General features: G+C 44.6%; 1 protein-coding gene across 13 annotated transcripts in view; it reads left to right on the top strand.

Moving 5' to 3' along the window:
• DISP1 (dispatched RND transporter family member 1) overlaps positions 1-22,627 on the top strand; it is a 174,510-nt gene that overhangs the window by 109,275 nt on the left and 42,608 nt on the right. For 8 of the 13 annotated variants that reach the window (XM_044267456.1, XM_044267450.1, XM_044267453.1 and 5 more), the window contains 2 exons: positions 11,981-12,159; positions 21,051-21,579. In XM_044267456.1, coding sequence (XP_044123391.1) covers positions 21,068-21,579 — 512 coding nt within the window. In that variant the 5' untranslated portion in view covers positions 11,981-12,159; positions 21,051-21,067. Of the gene's footprint in view, positions 1-11,980; positions 12,172-19,769; positions 19,854-21,050; positions 21,580-22,627 lie in introns of those variants that run through there. The other 5 variants (XM_044267459.1, XM_044267458.1, XM_044267457.1 and 2 more) reach the window with 4 other exon arrangements.

Here is a 22,627-nt window from a genome sequence, read left to right as displayed (position 1 = left end):
CATATTAGCTGCTGGAGTGACCTCCACTGGTTTGGATAAAAGCATGAAAAGCCAGTCATGATATTTCTTGTGATTCAACAGCAATTTACTCCAAATTTATAAGCTAACAATAGTTAAACATATTGTAGTCATACTTAAAATATATTGAATCTTAGCTGTTTCTTTCCCATAATCACAGTGGAAGTGGTCCTTGGGGCTCATAGAAATCAGCTGAAAAAAAAAAAGATTTTGTATCCTGAGTTTTATTTTGCATTTCAAAACCACATTTATTCTGTTTAACAAAGTAGTAATAACATACCGAAGTTAAGAGTACAATGGTAGCAAATTGTAAAACACCCTTCCATCCAATAAATAATTGTCAGGTACTTGTCACATGATAGATCTTCCTGAGGGGTATAAAAAGGATGGTGTTAGATTTTGTGGGGTTAAGTGTAGATTAATGGGGTGAAAGAGGTATAAAAATGAGCAAGATACAGGCTCATGGGTGGTTCATTTGGTTAGGTGTCCAACTCCTGGTTTCAGCTCAGGTCAGGATGTCAGGGTTGTGGGATCAAGCCCCACGTGGGGCTTTACATTTGGTGTGGGGTCTGCTTGTCCCTCTCCCTCTGCTCCTCCTCTCTTTCTCTATGGAATAAATACAGTCCTTTTTTAAAATGACCATGATAAAGAACTAAGGTGTACATGCCATAAAAGAGATTCAGGAAGAAGGACTGGAGGGCTCCTGGCTGGGTGGCCTGGGAAGTCTTTGTGGCAGGACGTTAGCCGCCCTGTATTGTGAAGAATGGAAAAGATGTGGCCGCAGGAAGGGTGAGCAGAGACCACCGTTGGTGAGGGAGAGGGATTAGCACCACAACGCCGTGTGTGTGCGTGTATGTGTGTGGCCCATTCTGTCTGGCAAGAGCACTGCATGAGAAGGGCCATAACCAAAGGGTCTCATGTGCCGGCCAGGGACTTTAAACTTGACCTTGCGCTCCTGGAGCAGCTGCTTGTGTTTCCTGGACTGGGCATAGTGTCCCCAAATCTGCCTGTTCCAATGGAGACTCTGGAACCTCTTGGTTGCCTGAATGAGGGAGAGCTGGGCTGCAGCTGCAGCAGCGGTTTGAGGGCAGCCTGGGCAGCCTGGGAAGCCGAGGAGGGGCGTGCCCGCCAGCGGCTCCGGCTGGGAGGACAGTAGAGCGCAGCGCCGGCAGGCAGCTGGGAGGGGGTCAGGATGCCACACAGGCAGGCGTTCAGTAAACATGTATTTCAGTTAGAGTTCGGGCTTCAGTGAGTAAGAGGATAAATAAACACAGGAACATCAAGAGGCTGTCTGAGGATGATGTGATAATTATACAGTAGTCCGTCTGTCCATACCCTGTCCCCGCCCCCCGCCTCAGCTTTTCTGGGTTTGGCTTTCCATGGGTTCAGTTCCCCGCGGTCAGCCACAGTCTGGAGGCAGATGACCCTCCTGCTGATGTGTGACCTGAGGCTTGGGCAGCCCAGTGCCGTGTTGCATGCCTGTGCCCTTCACCGCATATGTCATCCCCATCACAGGAAGACGGTGTTCAGAGGGAGAAGCCATGTTCACGCGCTGTTATTACCGTGTTGTGTTGTGACGGCTGTTTTATCCTGAGTTACTGTCATTCATCCCACCTGCACCTCGTTTCTACAGGAAGCTGCATCCTGAGTGTGTCTGTGTGGGAACGGTCACGCAGGGGCCCAGCCTGTCTGCCATTTCACGTGCCCATGGGGTCTTGCACATGTCCCCATGGATTGGGGGGATGACTGTATTTTTCGATTACTGAGTTTGAGCTGCTGCCAGGACACATATCTTGAAACGTCCTGAGATAGCAAGAGCTGCAGAAATGGAACTTAGAAAAGAAGTTCAGGGACTCCTGGGAGGCTCAGTTGGGTAAGCATCTGTCTGCCTTCAGTTCAGGTCATGATCTTAGGGTCCAAGGATCGAGTCCCCGCATCAGGCTTCCTGCTCAGCAGGGAGCCTCCTTCTCCCTCTGCCTGCAGCTCTGCCCCTGCACATGCTCTCTCCCTCAAATATATAAGTCTTTATTTTAAAAAAAAAAGGCGGGGGAAGAAGTTGAATGTGACAACACAGGCAGGAGACAGCTGACAAGAGTCTGGGGTGTCACTAAGATTTAGAATAAGAGAATTACAAGCATCCTCCAGGAAAAGGGAATTGAGGTCCTGCATGCAGAGGACATGAGAACAGCAGAGACTGAGCAAGGAGAAGAGAGTCTTGCCAGGGGCATTATGAGATGAAGAAATTTAATAAAGAAAGTGAGTACTGAGAAAGGACTATCGCTTTTCATTTCTGAAGGAAGGGTTTGGTCAGACGGTGGGTAGGACTAAGAAGGCGTGAGAGGGACTGTCTGACAAGAAGAGAACGCTGGACCTGCTAAAATTCCAGTTTCGTGGCATTTTAATTTAAGTGTAAATTGTCACATGTGGCTTGTGGCTCCCTTACTGGATGGTAGAGATATAGGGGATAAGTAGTTAATTTCAGAAAGTGGACCAGACGTGGAGAAGGACTGCCTGAAAAAGTTTAAGGGAGAGATGATAGCATTTGAAGGAACCCATGGCCAAATAGTCTCATTCTTTTCCATGAAAGAGGTAGCACTGTTTGTGGAGAGGGAGAAGGGAGGGAGCATGGGAAAGATTTTTAGCTGGCCCTGTGGGATTTCAGAGAAGATGGGTGGGTGGTGAGTCTCAGCGGTATAGACAGCCTGCTGAGAGGTGAGAGCCTGCATCAGGGAAGGTCTCTGCTTCCCTGTCTGGTGGCCTTTCAGTAGTGTTGATAAACCTGGGAGAAAACCAGAGGAGCAGGAGATGCAGTGGAGGGGATGCCGCCAAAAGGCGTGTGTGAGGAGGGTAGTGAAGTGAGTGGGTGCGAACCACAGACTGCAGGGAGGAGCGAGGAGGAGGGTGCGGCGAGGGCCAGTGGCTGGAGCATGTGGCCAGGATGAGGAGCAGATCTTGGGTTGTCAGACTGGAAGGTGCATGGTCACAAAGCGTGTGTCTGTAAGAGTTGTTGATTTCAGTTGCAGGCTGTTCAACAAGAAATGGGATTTTAAAGGAAGATGTTAACATGAAGGAATCCAAGTATCTAGTGAGAGGAATCTACAAGGTGGATGTCTTGGTTTTGCTCCAAACTCACTACCTCGGCATCGAATGTGTAGATGTGAAGAGTAAACTTGGGACTCCTTTTATCCGTCTGCAGTAATGCCCAGAATCATAAAAACTGAACTCAGAGCTGGGAGGGATCCGGAGGCCATCTTGTGCAATGTGTGGATTCTGTAGCCTGGGGGGGTGTGATATTAGAAGGTCACTGGGCTGGCTGGAGGCACTGACCCCCCAGTAGTGGCCAGGACAGGGCAGCCGCATGCTCTGGACTCTAGTCCTCAGTGTCCCCAACAATGTGCAGAGACATTAAAGTATGATGTGGAGTATTACCTTCAGAACGTTCCTATGATCCCCTTCTCTGGACGTGTCCTTTAGGAGGACCATGCTGACCCAGTGCTTCACTGCATCATACCTGCTGTGTGGCACACAAGGACATTATCGGATGGGAGCGTTAGTAAATACAGCAAAACCTGGAGCGACGTTTTGGACTGTGTTCCAGTGTGAAAGAGTTTGTCAGTCAGCAGACCCGTCTGCCCTTCTCCGAGGGCCCCATGCTTTCCCCCCCTACCAGCTCCTGTCTGTGTCCTATCTCCCACCCAACATCTGTCTAGTCCTGGAGGGAGAAAGATCCCTTGATAAGGGAACCTCAGAGAAAACAATATTGTTTTCAGAGAACAGAAGAACTTTTTAAATTTACTAGCACTTCACTTTTTACTCTAAGTAGTATATTGAGAAACATACAGAAGCCCTTGGAAGTAATCCTGATGGTTATTTGTGAAATAGTAATGTAGTGCATGTGACCATGCCAGAGGGGTACTTTAAATGGTCTGCTTCAACATGGACCCAGCATTTTTAAGTAAAGTAATTAAAATACACCAGTCAGTGACTTGGTTAATATAAATAAGACTTTGCAGGTTTATGAGTTGAAGAGTTTGGGTCTTTGCTTTCTGTAGCACCATAACTAATTTAAGGGGTTTCTTGAGGTAATGTGTGGATCAACAACTCTAGAACCTTTGTTTGCATCTCTTGCAACAACAAGCACGATGCTATGGGATTAGATGCTTTAATAAACTGAACCAAAGTCCTCTTTAGACCATCAAAGAATGCTAAAATACCTTCACGTTCATTATAGTTCTTCCCCCTTTTTTGGAGATTTTTTGGTCTTAAACAACATTTGGCATCCATATGACATGGAATTCAAACACCCTGTGGTTTCAGAGACTGAATGTTTTAATGTATTTACTTGAGTAAATGCTTCTCTTCTTCCATCTTTGTCTTTTTCCCCAGGATTGTTTCTTCTATGTATAAATTCAGAGGATACAGGAGAAAGGTTACCTTCCTACCTGGAGGAGCTCATACAATGTCTTTATTTTTTCAATATTTGCAATTATGTTATTTTTAGTTGAAGTGTAATTGACATGCAGTATTGTATTACTTTGGGGCGTAAAAAGTAATGGACTCCATGGACTCAGATCAGCATGGTCTGCATTACCTGATCAGAGCCCTGGGTGGTTGGAATGCAGCAGTCTACCTTCTCCTAGCCTTCCTGGACGTTCTGACACATGCTCAAGTTGGAGGGCCTCTGGGCTAAAGGCTAGAACTTTATACTTATTTTTTTGTTGTTGAGATGAAATCGTATTCCAAAAATTCACAGGTCATGCACTATCACCTCTGTTGAATTCCAGAACATTTTTATCACCCAAAAAGAACTAACCTCCCCCATAGCAATTACTCCCTGAGTCCCAACCCACCCCCACCCCAACCCCTGGCAACCACTCACCTGCTTTCTGTCTCTATGGATTTGAATTTTCTAGATGTTTCCTATATATGCAACCATGCAGTGTATGACCTTTCCTGTCTGGGCTTTCACTTAGCGTCCTGTTTCCTAGGTTTGTCTATGTTGTCACGTGTGCCCTTCATCCTTCTGGCTGAATAATGTCCCATCGTGTGTGTGTATCGCATTTTGTTTGTCCATGTGTCATTGACGCAAATTTGAGTTGCTTTCTTGCTGTTATGATTACAGTGCTCTTGTGAACACCCAGGTGCAAGTGTTCGTATGAACCAGGGTTTTCACTCCTCTTGTTTGCGGTGTTTCTATTCCTTACGGTCGCCGCTGACACCAAATCAGGGAAATGCACGATTAGGTGCCTTTGAGCCTTGCTTCCATTTTGGATGATCAGTCAGTACATGACCTTGTTTTATGTGTGTTTCTGTGGAGAGACACATTATCTAACATATTGTTGGTTTGGGGACATCAGGTTCATGGCCAGCAGTGGTATAACTCGTGCTTGAAGAAATCATACTTAACATACACATCATACCTTCAGGAGCTTATGAACAACAGACAGGCTGCTCACTGCTCTTTGAGGCCAGTTTAAACAGTGAAATTGCCAATGAAAAGCACAGAAATGGGAAAAAAACATGGCACTAAAGAACGGTTGTTTATTGCCTGTGAGCTAAAACAAGACAGGGTGTCACTGTGTTCAGTGTCACATGGGAGCATGTGTGTTGGAGGACTCGAATTTTTCACTGTGTGTGTGCACATGTCAGAAGTAATGTGAAACCCCTGCCAGGATGATTTGGGGTTAGGAGCAAACTGGAGCTAGTATGCAAATTTGCAAATAGGGAATCCACAAATACTGTGCTAGGTGTTGTACTTTTGTCCTACCCTGACAGTAACTGTTTTCATTTGTTTAGGGAACTCCAGACCTGTTTCCTTCCCTCCCTTCTTCCCTCCTTCCCTCCTTCTTTCCTCTTCCCTCCTTTCCCCTTCCTTCTTCCCTCCCTATCTCCTTCCTTCCTCCCTCTCTCCTTACCCCCTCCTTCCTTCTCCCCCCCCTCCTTTTCTTCCTTCCTTCCTCCCTCCCTCCTGCCTCCCTTCTTTCCTGTTATAGCCATCTTAGTGGTTGCCAGTGGTATGGATATGCTTTTATTTTGCATTTCCTTAATTATTAGTGATATTGAAAAACTTTTCATGTGCATATTAGCCATTCATACTTTTTTTAAAAAAAATGTCTATTCTAAAACTTTGACCATTAGATTGTATTACTTGTCTTTTTATTGTTGTGTTTTCTATAATGTGGATACTAGCCTCTAAGATACATGATTTGCAGATATCTCCTCTTCTGTGAGTTGCCTTCGCTTTCTTGATAATGTTGTTTGATGTATAAAATTTCTTTATTTTAACAAAGTTCAGTGTTACCTATTTTTTCTTTGATTGCATGTGCTTTTGATGTTAATTTCTTTAATTTTAAAAGTGCTGTCTTTATATAATTAATCAGTATAGCCTGTTACATTTTTTTATTAGAGAGATCATGAAGAGTTAGATTTCATGGTTTCAGTAAATGATTACTTATTTGCCAGTGGCTGTAAATGGAAAGTATTTGTTTGCTGATATCAGATATTTAAAAGATTTTTACGTTGTGAATTTAAAATAATGACATCATCAGGGTCACACGTCTATAAAAAGTAGTGTCAAAGTCACTTAACAAACTGCTGTTTTGCTTAGGAAAATTGAAAGGAAACACTTATCACTGCTTTAAATAATACTTTCCTCTTTAATAAAGAAGACTCTGCCTCTTAAAAACTGAACTTTCTGCCCTTAAAGTAGAGTGTCAAGAGCCATTCATGAAAAAACTTAAGAATCCCGGAACTTGGAAATAAACACAGTTGGTGTTTATTTGTGTTAGTTTAAATGTAGTAGCCCTATGTGTCAGAAAACTGAATCCGTAACACTTAAGTTAGCCTAAGCAAGCAAATAATATCAGCTAACATGGCTTTAATCTACTAAGTAACTTTAAATCCAAAAGATCAAAGGAAGTTATAAGTAAAAACAGTCCTTGTTGCTATTTCCTTGGTCAAAGCAGGAAAAGGCTAGAAATTATATGTCACCTTCATATCCTGGCTGGCTGACCTTGTGCTCAGATCCAGCCTCTGTGTGCCAGCTGTTCCCTGTTGCCCAGACCCTGCCCCTGGGGCGGGGTGGGGGGGAGGCGGAGGGGGGGGCGGGGTGAGAGAAGGCGCTCCTGTCCTATAGGAGCTCAGACACTGAGAGTCCCAGCCCCTCACACTCGAATTCAAAGCCCTCTGCCTGTGCTCACCCTCAGTCCGCCCGCCTCTCCTGCAGCTCTTGCTGTCGGGGTCCCTTGGTCCCTCGAAGAGTAGCCCCAGCCAGGCTCTGTTCTTTACACGCGAAGGTAATACATTTACTCATGCTTCTGTATGTGTGCATTTGTTGTTTTGAGAATCTATTTAAAAATAGAACTTTGTCCTCTTCTTCAAGGATCAAATTTTAATTTCAACTCATAGGTTTTTTTCTTGGTATGAACTTTGAATGGCATCTTAATAATGTGCTAAAAATCTTATGAAGGTTATTTGAATTTTGATCTGCCACAGTAAGGTAAGGTCAGCCATTTTTTGGGTTTATTAAAATGTGCAGATTTAAAGTAGTTTCTGTTCTTTCATGCTTTAGGGTTGTCTTTAGTCTCTTCTAAATGAGAGGATCTTGAAAATATGTTCTTCTCTCGTTGTTAGCTGGTAGAAAATTAAGTTTAGAACCCTAGGAATTACTTTACTCACTCGTGTGAATTAAATACGGTAAAAAGATGATAAAATATTAGAATCTTCCAAGCTATATGGATAGAAGTCTGGCACAGATTTCTATCTCAGTGCTAAGCGTCCACAGCAAGCGTAAGTCGTGGCGACGCTTGTCTTAAATACACAGGCTGTGTGCGACCTCAGGCTGTGTTTGAGTTGATGACATGTTTCATGCATTGTAATTGGATTTACCACTCAGAGTGGAAGTCGGAATACGTGGGCCAAGTTTATATGTTTTCTTCCTTATTGAATACATTTGACATTGACCATTGTGTAAATTGTAGGCGTGGATGTATTGATTTGGTACATTTATGTATTATACCAATGAACCCTGTAGTAGTGATATTTAGCACCGCTCTCCTGTTACATGGTTACCCTTTCTGTCCAGTGTTGGGGGTAGTGAAGTTTTAGTGTCTTAGCAGGTTTGATGGTGGTAGTTCAGTGTTGCTGTGTGGATTCTTTACCCTGCATGAGTTTTCTGACTTGTTTACTACTGCCCGTTGCAAGTCTGTACCTTAAAGGGCATCCTTATCCCTGCTGTGTTCACTTCTGCTTAAAATAGAATGGACAATTTCTATGCCATTGGCAGGAAAATTCAGACTAGTATAACTTGTGCAATATTTGTCCAGGAGTCAAATGTGAATTTTAAAGAAATTAAGCAGATTAAAAGCGTTGTCAAAACTGAGGTATTTCATGCCAATCATTGACCGTAAATGAGTTTCTTCGGTGATAATACAAGAAATTGAGAGCACAGTTAACAATTTGGTAAAATTTTGTCTAACAGGTATTCCTGTTCAAAGAAAAAGAATGAATATATCCTTTTTACCCACACGAAGGTTGTTTTCAATCATAGTATTTATAATTAAGAAAACTCTAGTTCCCTTTGAAGCCTCAGGAGTCACTAAGCTATGTAAATAAATGCCAAACTAATACGTATTTTACTTGTGGACAGTGGATTTACTGCTCCGTGTGGTTTTAATGTCTGTTGACACATTTCTACTCTTAAAATGCTAAAATAAATAATCTTTTTGCATTATGTCATTTATTTTTACACTTTTGTTTCTAATTAATCTACCTGCTTTCATTGCCAAACTTGAACATTGGAATACTCTATTAGATTACATCTCATTTGTAACTTCTTGTGTCAGTGTACACAAGTAAGACAGAGTATTTTCATGTATCTTCCATACTTCATCTAGTTTCCATCTTAGATGTGAACTGGAGGATTGTGAGCAGGACCTGCTTGCACTGATTATGAAAAATGTGGAATGGGTGACCTATGAAGCAGCTTAGAAAACACATGCAAACCTCACTTCATCTAGAAAATACTGTGTATCCTCGGACCGATTCATCCCACCTTTTTAACTTGAACCCACTGTCTGTAGTTTATACTGAACCAGTCAGCCCTTGTTGGCATCTGTGGGGGAGCCACTTGCCAGTGGGTCGCACATGCTGGTCCTGTGCCTTTTGCAGGCTTGGTGGGAGCAGGGTGCATACCTCGCCCATAACCAACAGCGCAGCCGGCAGCCTTGCCACACTGCCTCTGTGAACACACCTGGTCTTTAAAATGGCAAGTTCTGATCACACCCTAACACAGGAAGTACACATGGGTGTTTAGGACAAGACGGGCAAGGTGCCTAGCCTGTCCTTCTTGGGAAAAATACAAAACAAAGTAAATTGAGTAAAACTTAGGAAGCAGATTCATACCCTGCAGGTGCACATCACAGATTCCAAGAGAATCATTCTCAGTGAACACAGTAGCTGCTCAGTAAATGCTTGCTAAAGAAGGACCTTCACCTATTTCACTGGAAAACGTGAATTGGTTCCCTTTGTAGGCAAATGAGGATCCCGCATAGCCAGTCACTGTGATTTCAGTCCATCTGCTGCCTCCAGGAGAACAGGTCAAGCTCACAACCGTTCATGGTAATAATGTCAATAAAGACAAACAGCTTTATGAATGTCACACCCAGGTTCTCACACACAGGGAAGTTACTGATCCAATGCAAGGAAGAATAAAAGTCTTTATGAATTTGATGTTTCCCTAAGCTGCAGGTAAATTTCAGAGTTCTTTAAGTAAAAGGGCATGTTTAACTATGTCTCATACTAGTACCTGGAGGGACTGCTCAATTGCTCAGTGGAATGAAGGAGGTCCTTGCGACGCTGTTTGCTGGACTCTGGAGAAAGAACCCCTTTGGGGCACTGCTCTAGGAAATCGGATTTGCTACTGCTCAGACTTCACAGAACAGCAGGGCGTGGGAGCCTGCCATCAGACCCGTTAGCATTTGTGGGGAAAGCTTAGATGATTCCAAGAGCGGTGTTAAAAAACAACAGTTACCATCTAAAGCAAACAGCCCGGAGTCCTTCATGGTGATTGATCTCAGTTTCTGTGTTGGGGAGGACATCTGAAAAATTCTCTCACATTCTTTTGCCTTACAATATGTAGGAGTAGAATGTTCTTGATTTGATTTATCTCAGTGACGTGTTTTTCCTTTGAGCTCGCTGCTCAGTTTTGAGTTTCTGAGATGTGTGAAGTATTAACATTCCTGGTGTCTTCGAGCTTACTTGTGGTCTGTTCACCATGTCAGTTAAGCTCCGTAATAGGATCCTGTTTCTGCTGGGGAAGAGCTGCAGTTTCCCAGAGAGCTTGCCAGATTGCGAGGTTGCCTGTTGTGTGTTTTCACTTGAGGCAGTATTTTCAGATGCAATCTTATGGCCTACACATTGGCCTGACCTATCACGGGGGGGGGGTTGCTGCTTACGGATGGAGCATCTTTTAATTCTTACTTGTCAGGATGTGAGGTGAGATGCAGGCCTGGTGTCTGAGGCTCTCTGGTCTAAGCATTGGAACATTTAAGATAATTAAAATACAATCACACGTCTTTTTCTTTCTTTTCCTTTTTTTTTTTTTTTTGGCACAAAACTTCAGAGAACATGCTCTTTTAATATGAGGGCTTGGGGGGCGCCTGGGGGGGCTCAGTCGTTAAGCATCTGCCTTCAGCTCAGGTCGTGGTCCCAGGATGCTGGGATGGAGTCCTGCATCGGGCTCCCTGCTCACCGGGAAGCCTGCTTCTCCCTCTCCCACTCCCCCTGCCTGTGTTCTCTCTCTCCCAGTGTCTCTCTCTGTCAAATAAATAAATAAAATCTTAAAAAAAAAAAAATACAAGGGCTTAGGACTTCATTTTGAAGAGTAACAAGGGGTTGGGGACATAATTTTTCTTGAGGGTCAAATAAACTCGTTAGTCAAATAGGCTGTATCCTAAACTTCAATCTCAAGTAACCTGTGGGTCTGAGGCCTCGCGACGCCATGTTTTTACCTTTTCACAACATTGATGCGTGTGAATTCCTCACTGTTGTCTCTCAGACTGTGTGACAGAGGCTTTCTCCTTACTGTGCCTTCGTCCCCACTTTCAGAACTTCAGAAGGACTCTTTACTGTTACAGAAGAGAAGTTAAGATCATCTAAATGCTCCAAAGCACGTCTGACATGGAGTACTGGTTCCAAATTTCTTTGAGTAGAGAGCAGCATTCTGCATTTGAAGCAGTATTTTTTGCATGTTGAATACTTTGTCAGTTGCTTGCTTTTATGACTTGGTCAGCATTAATTAATAAGAAGCATAAATCAGTGATTCTCAACCCTAGCCACACATGGAAATCATCTGAGGAGCTTTTAAAAAATACTAATGACCACAGTCCTTTCTAGTATGAATTCAGTTAGAACCTCTGGGGTCAAGGCCCTGGGTCTGCAATTTTTTTTTTTTTTAATATTACTAAAGTGATTTTAAAGTGCAGAAAGGGTTGAGAGTATTGTAAGAGACTCGTACCTTTGTAAACATTTGTTGTATGTGTTACGTTCCCTTCAAGACTTGTGGCCGAGTCTAGACGCTGGTCGTGGCTGGCTCTAGGAAGGCTTTCCAGAACTTCTGTGAAAGACCTTTGATTGATACTAATAATGAGAGAAAACACCTCTGGTTTTATTTTATATAGTCTTAGTTTTACCCATGAGCTCATGTGAAACAAACTCAGAGACACAAGAAGCCTTTCTTTTTGAAGGCCATAGATGTATGGAGACGTTGTGCCTGCCGTGCATACTGATAATTTCTATGGATGAACTTGGAGAAGGGAACTCTGAAAACTGTCCTCATCACCGCAGTGCAGCGATGGTCGTCCTGAAATAGGAATTTCAGGAGACATGTGTTCATCAAGAAGATATTCTTGGCTGTCATTATCCCATGTAAAATATAAGTTTTATTTTACATTTCTCTTCCCAGGAAGACCTGTTGTCAAAGGCACCTTGGACATAAAACACACAAGAAATCAGAAATTGGCATTTCTGCAGCTGAGAAAGACCCGGCTTCTTCCTGAGTGGGTCTCTGCTCAGACGACTGGATTCTCAACGGGTGACAGGACTGCTTCCCAGACTCCGGGTTTTCAGACTTGCAGTGACACTGTAAGATCTAAGGTTATTTAACTCTTATAATTTTTAGTTGTAAATCTGGGAGGGAAGATTTGTCAGACCATTGTTTTCCCATATCATGAAGCTGTTTGTAAATACCGTGAACAGTTGTTGTAATGATGAAACATTTTTTACGGTTTATGATGTCTTTATCGGTATCAACTGTTATATTAAAAGAGGTTATATAAAAATAATAGATTTCATTTTCAAAGGTGGTGTTTATTATCGTAAATGGAAACTACCTTCTTGATAATGTACATTGACTAGAACATAGTTATGTTTTCATTCTAAGAGTGATCTGTGACTCGGATTTCCGGGATCAGTCGGTTTGCTTCTTCATGGTGTGAGGAGAGCATTGGAGCACGCGGGGGCTCTCAGGGAGCATGTGCTCAAGAGGATAGGTGCTCCAGTGTGCACCCCTGTCTCTCAGGGAAGACAGCTTCTGCTTTAGTGCCATTTCTGAGGAAGGGGAATGACAGCAGCACTCATTAACTCTCACTACCATTCAGATAATAACAACATTTCTGTATAGCTCTTTGTAACATATAAAATTCTCATCAGTGAAGATAACTGAGCAGTGTTCTTGTGGAAGGAGAGCTTTGGGGTAGGAAGTTCCTGAACTCAAACAAAAATAAGAAAAGGCAGCTTATCTCAGAAGGGGAGAAGATTCTGTTTCCTCGTGTATGACCGGTCTTGTCAGTTCCTTCACAAGCCCGAGCGTCTGAGTAAAGATACAGATTTGGTTCTCAGGTCACAGTTACGTTTTGAAATTGTGCATGACAACAAAGTTCAGCCCCCTGCCTTGCCTTTCAGGTTTGCATAATGTGATTCATAATTCAGTGAAATCTGTCTCTGATGCTCTTGGATGCTGAATTGTACCTTCTGAAACTGTCTTAGGAAATACTGAATTCAGAGGCTGTTTTTCATGTGGGGCTTCAGACTGAGTTTTCTATCTGTTGCCTCCAGGGGTCCCATTAAAGCTCCAGGAGCCGGGCCCTTTCCTGGGAGCATCTTGAGGTGGCAGGAGAGTCTTGGCGGGGTGGTCTGAGAGGGAATCCCAATAGTGTCATTTAGATTAGTTCCACTTCAATACTTTGAACCTTCAGGTTCTCTGTAGTGGGTTTAGTAGTATCTACAAAGAGGTATTATAAGGAAAGCACTTGACGCACTGAGAGGATTTAAAAAAAAACAGTTTTAGTAGCCCTTTAAGGGTAAAAAAAAAAAGTCCCTGGAGACACGGCCTTCTATAGACGAGCTTAGCAGCACTGCAGAAGAGCCCACAGGACATCCTCGCTGCACCTAGAGAAGCTACTTAACCTTCTGGCCACAGCACCAGTGTTAACAGGCCAACCTGCTGGCAGTGATCAGAAATGAAGCCTTCATTCAGGACGAGCGTCCAGCCATTTTAGAGGAACGATTTCATGTTCAAATATATTTGATAAATAATGGATACAGGTGGCCAAATGCCTTTATACCTGGTGTGTTTTTATACATCCATACCCTGATATCTGGTACCACCTGAGGGAAGAAGATTGTCTCACCCGTGAACTGGGCGCGGTGCTTTGATCCCTATTGGTGAGTTGCACCGGAATGATTGAAATCTGTGCCTGTGGCACTTGAGTCAACTGTCCTTAAACTTAGTTACCAGCTAGATCCTCTTAAAATGTGTTACTTCATCAGAACAGCAGGCCTTTGTTTCTGGCACTCCTGTCCTTTCCCTGCCTGACCTGTGCTGCTGGAATTGTGCCTCTTTTGCCGTAACTGAGGCCTGCTGCAGGTCTGTGGTTTGCCTTGCTGCACAAGATGTGTTCCAAGGACTTGCAGTGTGGGCATCTTGCTGGAGCCCTGCTGACCCGCTCAGGTGGACTGGAGCCAGATCTGCACTGTAGCCACAGCCCCAGGCGATCCTTGAGTTTGAGAAACAGTGGGATGGTGTTCTGTGTTTTACTCGGTGAAGCTGTGCTGTGGGGAGCATCACGCTTCTGGGAAGGTAACGGGCTGGAGCTTGGAACCATGCTAGGGAACCCGTCTTGCTGCCAGCTGTTAGGTTTGGTGATATGGATCTGCCAAAGGTGAGGGTTGTACTAGAATCTGTGATTGAACTTACAGAGAGTCCTTTAGCAGAAGGCCCTGAAATCCTGGGCCTCGGGCTTCCTGGTCAACCACTAGAGACTCTGCTTCTCCAGTTCTCTTCAGCAAAATGGACTGGTGATGGCTGCCCCGCCTGCTTGTCTGGGGGTTGAGTCATGTGGGGTCTTGCTAGTGGAATGCTGGAGCCATCGATGGGAGTGGGGGGGGCGCTTCTCCAGCTGGTGAGTCCCTCCTTGTTAAAGGTCATGCTGGCTGTGCTGGAGGTCACCATGGTGATTGGAGCAGGTCTGTGTATTCTTTTCGTCATGGCATTTAGATTTCAACTTGGTAGTCTCCTGACTCGTAGTCCTGACTTCCAGTTTCAGGTAGCTATGATGAGGTTTTCATCTCAATGCATTAGAGGTCTCTGTGCTCTGCCAGCCGCTGAAATAGCTTGATGGCCTTTGTGACCCTGTATCCTGTAACTTATTTTTTAGAGAATATGTTGATGAATACAATATGTTGATGGATAAAATTTTCATGAACAGGTCTTACTATGGTTATACAATAATATATTCAATGAGACACTTTTTATTTTTTTCATTTAAAAAAAATATATATATATATACTACAAAGATTTTATTTATTTACTTGTCAGAGACAGAGAGAAAGCAGGGGAGGAATGGGCAGAAGGAGAAGCAGACTCCCTGCTCAGCAGAGAGCCCAGCGTGGGACTCGATCATGACCTGAGCTGAAGGCAGATGCTTAACCAACTGAGCCACTCAGGCGTCCCTACTTTCTGTCTTTTAAATGTAATTTCCTTATATTATAAAAGTATGTATTATTATCTTATTATATTTAATTATACTAATTATGTATATTACATGTAATTGTATATTCTATAGCTAAATTGTAAGTTTTCTGGGTCCCAAACCAGAGTAGGAGGTGATCATGTGATCCCTGTAATCACGAGAACTCCAATGACGTTTCTCTCTACGTTGAAACACAAGCGAAGGGGTTTCTGCAGGGTCTGCGGTATCTGCCAGCCACCTATGGCACTGGTCATGGTTCTCTTTCTTGGTTCGTAGATACCTTTGGTCCAGTGGATCATCATGTGTGTTTCCAGAAACCTGACATGGGAACCTGTCCTGAATATGTTGTCTCATCCATTCTTGCCCCTTCACTTCCTGTTCATTTCCTGCTTCATCCAGTTACTCAGTATATTGTATGGGTGTTACTGTAACACAGCAGATACATTTTGGAAGACAAACAATGTAAAACGCCCACTGATAAACAATGTAAAGGGCGCCCACTGAATAGATGTTTAGTCATCCTGTAAGGTAAAAGACAAATTGTTTGTTTTTACATTTTAATGATAATCACCTTTTATGAAATGCTAGTCTCAGTGCTAGTGACTTTCTGTGTTGTTTTATTAATATTTTATTACTATAAAAAAGATACAGTTATAGCCAAAGTTATAGGTACTACAGAAAATGAAATGTGAAAGTCTTCTCTACCCTTCCAAAAATTCCCAGTCCAGCTCTGCCGCAGGAAAGAGTGCTAGCATTTTGTATGTCCTTCTGGAAACTATCTGTGTATCCTAACCATATATAAGTATCTCTCTCCTTTTTCAGTGGACTGGATTCATACCCTGCAGGCTGTTCTGTAGCTAGGTTTTATTTACACATAAAGATAAAGATGTACTTTGGACTTCTTTCCAAGTAATATAGCCTGATCTAATGCATTCTTTTCTCTCTCTCTCTCTCTTTTTTTTTTTTTTTTTTTTTTGTGCAGAGTACCCAGTGTACAGATATGACAGAATTTAAGTCTGCCATTGCTGATATTTTAGATCATTTCCAGTTTTCACTGGTACAGAGAGTGGTGCAGTCTGTAACATCCTTATCTGTACATTTATCTTTACACATTGTTCAAGTATATCCAAAATCTAAATTACTAGTAGTACTGTGGTCAAAAGAGGAGGATATTTAAAATTCCTATTTTGGAGTGCCATGTTGCTCTCTTAGATGGTTATGCTAATTTGCATTTGAAATTTAACTCTCAGAAGAGCCAAGAATAGAGACTGTAAGAGTGTAAATCATTTGACCCATGTTCTCAAAGGTGGAAAGTAGTAAAGTCAGCTTCGGACTCAGCTCCACCCACACTGTTTCTTCTAAGCAACAGATGTCTCAGCTGCTGTGTTTTGGGTTTTTTTTTTAAGATTTTATTTATTTATTAGAAAGAGAGGACACAAGGCAGGGAGATGGGTGAACAGAGGAGAAGCAGGCTTACTGCTATGTAGGAGCTTAATGTGGGGCTTGATCCTGGGACTCTGGGATGATGACCTGAGCTGAAGGCAGACACCTAACTGACTGAGCCACCCAAAGGCCCCGTATTTTTTTTTAAAGATTTTATTTATTTATTTGACAGAGCACAAGTAGGCAGAGCAGCAGGCAGAGGGAGAGGGAGAAGCAGGCTTCCCATGGAATAGGAAGCCAGACATGGGGCTTGATTCCAGGACCCTGCGATCATGACCTGAGCCGAAGTCAGATGCTTCACCAACTGTAGCACCCCGGCCCCCCTCAGCTGCTGTTTTAAGTGTAATTTTGACTTTAAAGCTAGGAGGCATTATTCTTTATCTCTTTATATTCTTAACACTCAATCAGGCAATTATGATAATTCTTCCATCATCAATGCACAGCCTTTATGATTTTGTATATGTTGAACTTTGTCAGAAGCTTTTTCTACAACTATTGAGATGACTGTATGATTCTTCTCTGGCATTCTGTTAATGTGATGTGTCACATTGAATGACGTATGAATGTGGAACCATCCTTGTATCCCTGGAATGAATCCAGTTTGATCACGATGTATAATCTTTTTAATGTATTCTTGAACCCAGTTTGCTAATATTTCCTTGGGGTTTTTTGCCTCTCTGTTCATCAGGGATATTGGCCTGTAGTTCTCTTCCTTGCAGTGTTCTTGTGTGGTTTTACTATCAGCATAAGGCTGGCCTTGTAAATGAGCCTGGAAGCTTTCCTTCCTCTTCTAAGCCCTTAATGGTGGTCCTATGAGATGGACGTCGATTATTATTCTGATTAGTACATGGGAAGAACTGAGGCTCCAAGAAAAAAGGAATTAAATTTTAAAATGTAATCAGTAGATGGTACTTGACCAAAGGCCTTATGGCCCCCGAACTGCCAAAGCACTCGTTAAAGAAGGCTGGTAGAAGAGGTGAGATAAGGGGTGTGGGATTAGTGGCTTTGAGTGTATTGATACTGGTGCATTGTGTTCATTAACAACAGGGAAATACACTGATATTTCTGGCCGTGGGGCCCTGTCACACCTTGAGCCAGTAGCAACTCAGAACAGCTTTCTTTTGGCCTCCTCCATGTGTGATGGCCCCAGGGAAAATGGGTGATTTGCAGTTGAGGGCATTTGATCCAGAACTTTCTTTAAACCTCACTGCAGACATAATCATGTGGCATTACATCTGTCAGGATAGTTCCTTTTTATTAAGTGGACTCTTCCTCTGTCTTATCTGCTTTCCTCTCAACTCTCTCTGTGTTAGGCTCAGACCAGATCTTTTTCTAAATAAAGAAGATCTTTGTCTGTAAGGCCGTAGGATCCCTTCTTGACTTCGGATCAAAACTTTGCTATTTTCCAGGCCAAATACACCCACTGAACTTAATCCACAGACATTTCTTAGAATAATTTTTTTTTCTGTTTTCGCTTTTAATTATTTTTTCCTTCTAATTCACAACTTATTTGTAAAGTCAGTTTGATTGTTCCTATTTTAAGACTGAAGAACCTGAATCATAGGAAGCTCGTGTGACTTATTTCAAATACAAGCCAGTCAGAGTTCAAGTGGTTGTTTACTTTCTACTAGTGCCTACTCCATCGAAAGGAGTCTCCAACTTAAGAAGCAGGTTATGTTCCAAAAATCCATTTGTAAGTCATGATTTGGCACTTGGAGTGAATTTTACCAGTAGTGGGGGAAATGTTAGAACTGGTGATTAGGCCCCTCGGCCAGCCTGCACAAGTCTGTGTAGCTCTTATATAATCACCTAATGAGGCGTTTGCTTAAAACTAAGAATGATCATGGGATTCTGGTTACCAAAAACTCTCTTTTCTGGGAGAAGCGTCCAGTTGGAAGATGGGGACGCAGAGGGAACTAGAGAGGCTGCAGGGACATCGGGGACACTGGGAAGGCTGCTAGAGGCTGGGACACTGTTTAACGCCCACTTTTTTGTTAAAACTTTGAGGATTTGGGTGGTTGGGTGATGTTGGTGCCAGCATAACTTCCGCAACAGCTGTGGTTAACACTGATAGAACTGATGGACAAAATCATTTATCTGAGGGGATATTAATGATCCTGACGGTAAAGACAGACCAGCAAATCAGAGAAAACGTTCCCCCTCAGTCCTCCGTGTGGTGAGGTCAGCAGAGTTGGTTCCCCATTGGCCTAGGGACCCCACAAGCTGGGGCAGCCGGGCTGAGTTCTGGAGAGAAGATGTGGGTCCCTGGTGCGGGAAAAGGAGCCCATGATGCCTGTGTGTGAAGTGGTTCTGGGATGTGATCACATTTATGTCCTGTGTTTACACGTTCTGGGCTGCCTTGCACTTCAGAGTACAAAGCATCTTGTATTTCACTTAGCTTTGGAAAAAGTCTAGTGCCTCTTTAGAGGCCCCATGATTCCTGTCTTATTGTTCTCAGACATTTGTATGCAGCTTTTTTTGTTGTTAGCAAAAGGGAGGATACATTCTTTGGGGAGAGGAAGCTGAGTGACAGATCCCTCCTGAGTGGCCTCAGGGTGAGTTCTTGCCCTGCTAGCACACTGAAAAGGTGAGGGGAGGCCCGCCTGCAGCCCCTCCCTGGGCCGGTGACACGCAGACCTACCAGAGCCCTATGCTTAGCCCAGAGAGGGAAACTGCCTTTACTACGACCCCTCCCCGTGGTCCCTGCGAAGGAGGGCGGGATCTGTGACCTGTGACCACTTTCAGAAGTGTTAACAAGGGAGGAGGGAAGTCAGCATCCACGGTTTTACATATATTCTGAGGTTTATAGAGTCTTTGTTATTCCACTAAAATAATTTACAAAGAAATTTTTTGACATCCATATAATTCTTCCATTTCCTATGATGCTGAATTTGTGCGTGTGTTTGAGGAGTCTTTTTCTGTCCAGAAGGGAAATACGGTAATGATGCTGGAGTTGTGGCCAACATTTTCTGGGCATCAGTATCAGATTGGACATGCATTGCTGTAGCGTGCTCTGCTCAGGAAGTCCCCTGCTGTGGGGGCATGGAGTGGGTGACAGTGCATACTGGGACCTTCCTGGGGCAGGGAGTAGGCAGGTTTGCCAGGTCCGATGGTCACGTGCTCAGACTGAGCCCTGGTGATTTCTGCTGGTGCCTGCATGTCCGCAGGAGGTGGGGAGAGACCAGGGAGGGACTATTCTGGAGGCTGTTCTACGTGCTTCAAGGAGCGCCCTGCCCAAAGGTTTAGAAAGCCACACCGCGTTTCTCTTGTTGGCTTGAATTCACGTGTGGGATAAATAGACCGCAGGCAGTGGGGGCACCCGTTGTTCTTACTGCAGATTCCATCTTGTGCACGTGGTCAGAGGTGAGGTGGGTGAGAGGGGAGGGAGGAGGTTGTGTGTTTTTGCTTTTGTTTGTTGATGGACAGAAACCTGCTACTGGTAATTCGGCTATTAATTTTCCTTTACATTGAAGCCCTGGGCCTTCTAGTAAGAGGAAAAAAAAAGTTAAGAACAAAAACCTCATTTCAAGCAAATCCCACTTGTACTATTCTTTTTCTCATGTGCAAACAATGCTACATAACATAGAGGACAAAGTAATACGTTCTTGGCAGCTTACATGGCATGCTTATTCATTTTTTAAGCATTCTAGTCATCAGTTGAGAGAAAACTCTGGTGTCTGATATCTTGGCTTAGCTGATTGCTTTTTATTTTCTTTTGTTTCTTCTTATGCTAGGACCTGAGAGACTTAGAGGAAAGATCATATTTTCTTGAGATTTTTCTAAGACACAAGACATTCTTAAGATTATTCAAATTAGGGGTGGCTCAGTGGGTTAAAGCCTCTGCCTTCGGCTCAGGTCATGATCTCAGGGTCCTGGGATCCAGCCCCGCATCGGACTCTCTGCTCAGCAGGGAGCCTGCTTCCCCCTCTCTCTCTGCCTGCCTCTCTGCCTGCTTGTGATCTCTGCCTGTGAAATAAATAAATAAAATCCTTTTAAAAAGATTATTCAAAATAGGGGTGCCTAGGTGGCTCAATTGGTTAAGCATCTGCCTTCAGTTCAGGTCCTAGGATGGAGCCGTGCTTCTCCCTCTCCAAACTCCCCCTGCTTGTGTTCCCTCTCTCGCTGTGTCTCTCCCTGTCAAATAAATAAATAAAGATCTTCAGGGGGAAAACATATCCAAATTATTTTAAACTACACAACTCACTGCCCTCGTGGTGGCCCTTCATTGTGTCCATTACTCCTGTGTCCTAGCGGCCCACGCCTGGGTGAAGAGTCGACGGGTGATGTTGGTGCTCTGTCTTTCCCTGTCCTCCCCTAAAATGCGCTAAGTCTTATCCTGTACTTCACACTGAGGACAAGGACAGGGAGAGAAGGGCCAAAAGCAGAGGTGGGGAGGCGTGGGCGGGACGGTGGCTCTTCAGGTGGACGGGGCTGCTGGGCCCCTTGCAGAGGCTGCTGCTTTCCCTGCGCTCTCGACTCCTTCCAGTATCTTTCCCATCTTGTCTGCATCTTTGCCTGTCTGCCTGTCATTGGCTGATTTTATATCATTTTCTCTCTTAGGGCCAAGAAGTCAGAACATGGCGGTGAGCGATGGAAACAGTGATTTTGTGGGTCTGGGCAATGGCAGCGTGACAACCAGTGCTCCCACCCTCGGCGCCGTCCCACCCTGTGACGGGGACCTCACCACCCAGCAGCTTGCAGCCAGAGAGGCCCTGAGGACTAAAGTGAGTCCGAACGGATGCCTGCAGGTCAATGGCACCGTGAAGTCCTCCTTTCTGCCCATGGACAGCCACCAAAGAGCGCCCGCCATGCTGTCCCCATGCTGCCACCCGTGCCCATTCCATCGGCCCCTGGCCGGCCAGAGCAGTCACCCAGAGGGCCGGCCCGAGGCTGGCCCAGCCACACCTTCTGCTCTGGCCTCATGCTGCTTGCAGCCACACTCCGAGTATTCTGCGCCTCTGTGCCCCAGCCATACGCCCGTCTACCAGGCTGCGTGCTGCCTGCAGCCCTCTCCGTCCTTCTGCCTGCACCACGCATGGCCTGGCCGTTTCCCACACCAGCCCGGGCAGCCGCATGTGGCCAGCTTCAGGTAAGTGTGCACAGGTTCTGCTCACCTTTGTGCCCCACCAAGTCTGCACAAATGCTCCTGCTTGCGTCAGTTTCCCCAAAGGAAGGAGCCCGCAGGTGTCAGTGGGAGGAAACCAGAATGCAAGTGAAATAATATGTCCCTGTGTTATCCATTGATAGACCCTCGTGTGCTGCCTGCTTGTCTGTCAGTTCGCTGTCTTGGTGGCCTTGACTTACTACGTTCCATGAAGCTTTTACTGTCAGCAGCTGTTGCTACTACTCGTGGGGGATACATCTGTGACAAGGCTGCCTGAACAGGAGGCTTGGTGGTCAGCAACCTTTATGACAACGAAGCAGGCGCTTCCGCGTGCTTCCAAGCGGCGTGTCCACCGGCTCTGTTCATGTGCTTTGGTTGACCATGTTGAGATCAGACCATCTCTCAAGGGGGGACCCTGTCGATCTGCAGCGTAGGTCTCTGAAAACTACATTTTATGAAGTGTTTTTGGGCCTGGTGGACGGAAAAGTGCTGGGCACACCTGTGTCGTGTCTGGCACCCGCCCTAGCCCAATGCGTGCTTTCTGCTCTGTGTCTCTTCCACACGAACTGCAGGTGAGCGAAGCTGGTATTTTCTGAAACACTGAGTGCTTTGTAAGACCAAGTATTAGTTCATGTTTGTAGGTTATGAGCTTTCAGTGAGCTGGGAAAGCACTCTCCTTTGCCAGCGAGGGGAGAGTTCACACCCAGGGAGATGCGCCAGTCTGACACGCACAACTCCATCAGCATTGACCCTTGTGGTCCACACCTCGGCCCACTTGGAGCATTTCTTTCTGGGGTGACAGAGAACGTCTCCTCCGGCCACCTTCTCCTCATTCCTGCTGTCTTCCCACACAATCACCACTTTGAGCTCTGCTACCACGTGCTGGTTTTGCCTGGAAAGCTCGTGTAAATGCGGTCATACAGTGCGTACACGTCAGTGTCCCACGGTTTCCACCCAGCGTAGTGTTGGAAACATGACTCACTGCCACAGTTTGCCTTTCTGTTGCTGACTCACAACGCACTGTGTCCCTGGG

This window comes from Neovison vison, chromosome 10, assembly GCF_020171115.1.
Source record: "Neovison vison isolate M4711 chromosome 10, ASM_NN_V1, whole genome shotgun sequence".
Classification (NCBI taxonomy): domain Eukaryota; kingdom Metazoa; phylum Chordata; class Mammalia; order Carnivora; family Mustelidae; genus Neogale; species Neogale vison.
The sequence above is the reverse complement of the archived record's forward strand: the minus strand, read 5'-3'. Positions and strand labels throughout refer to the sequence as shown.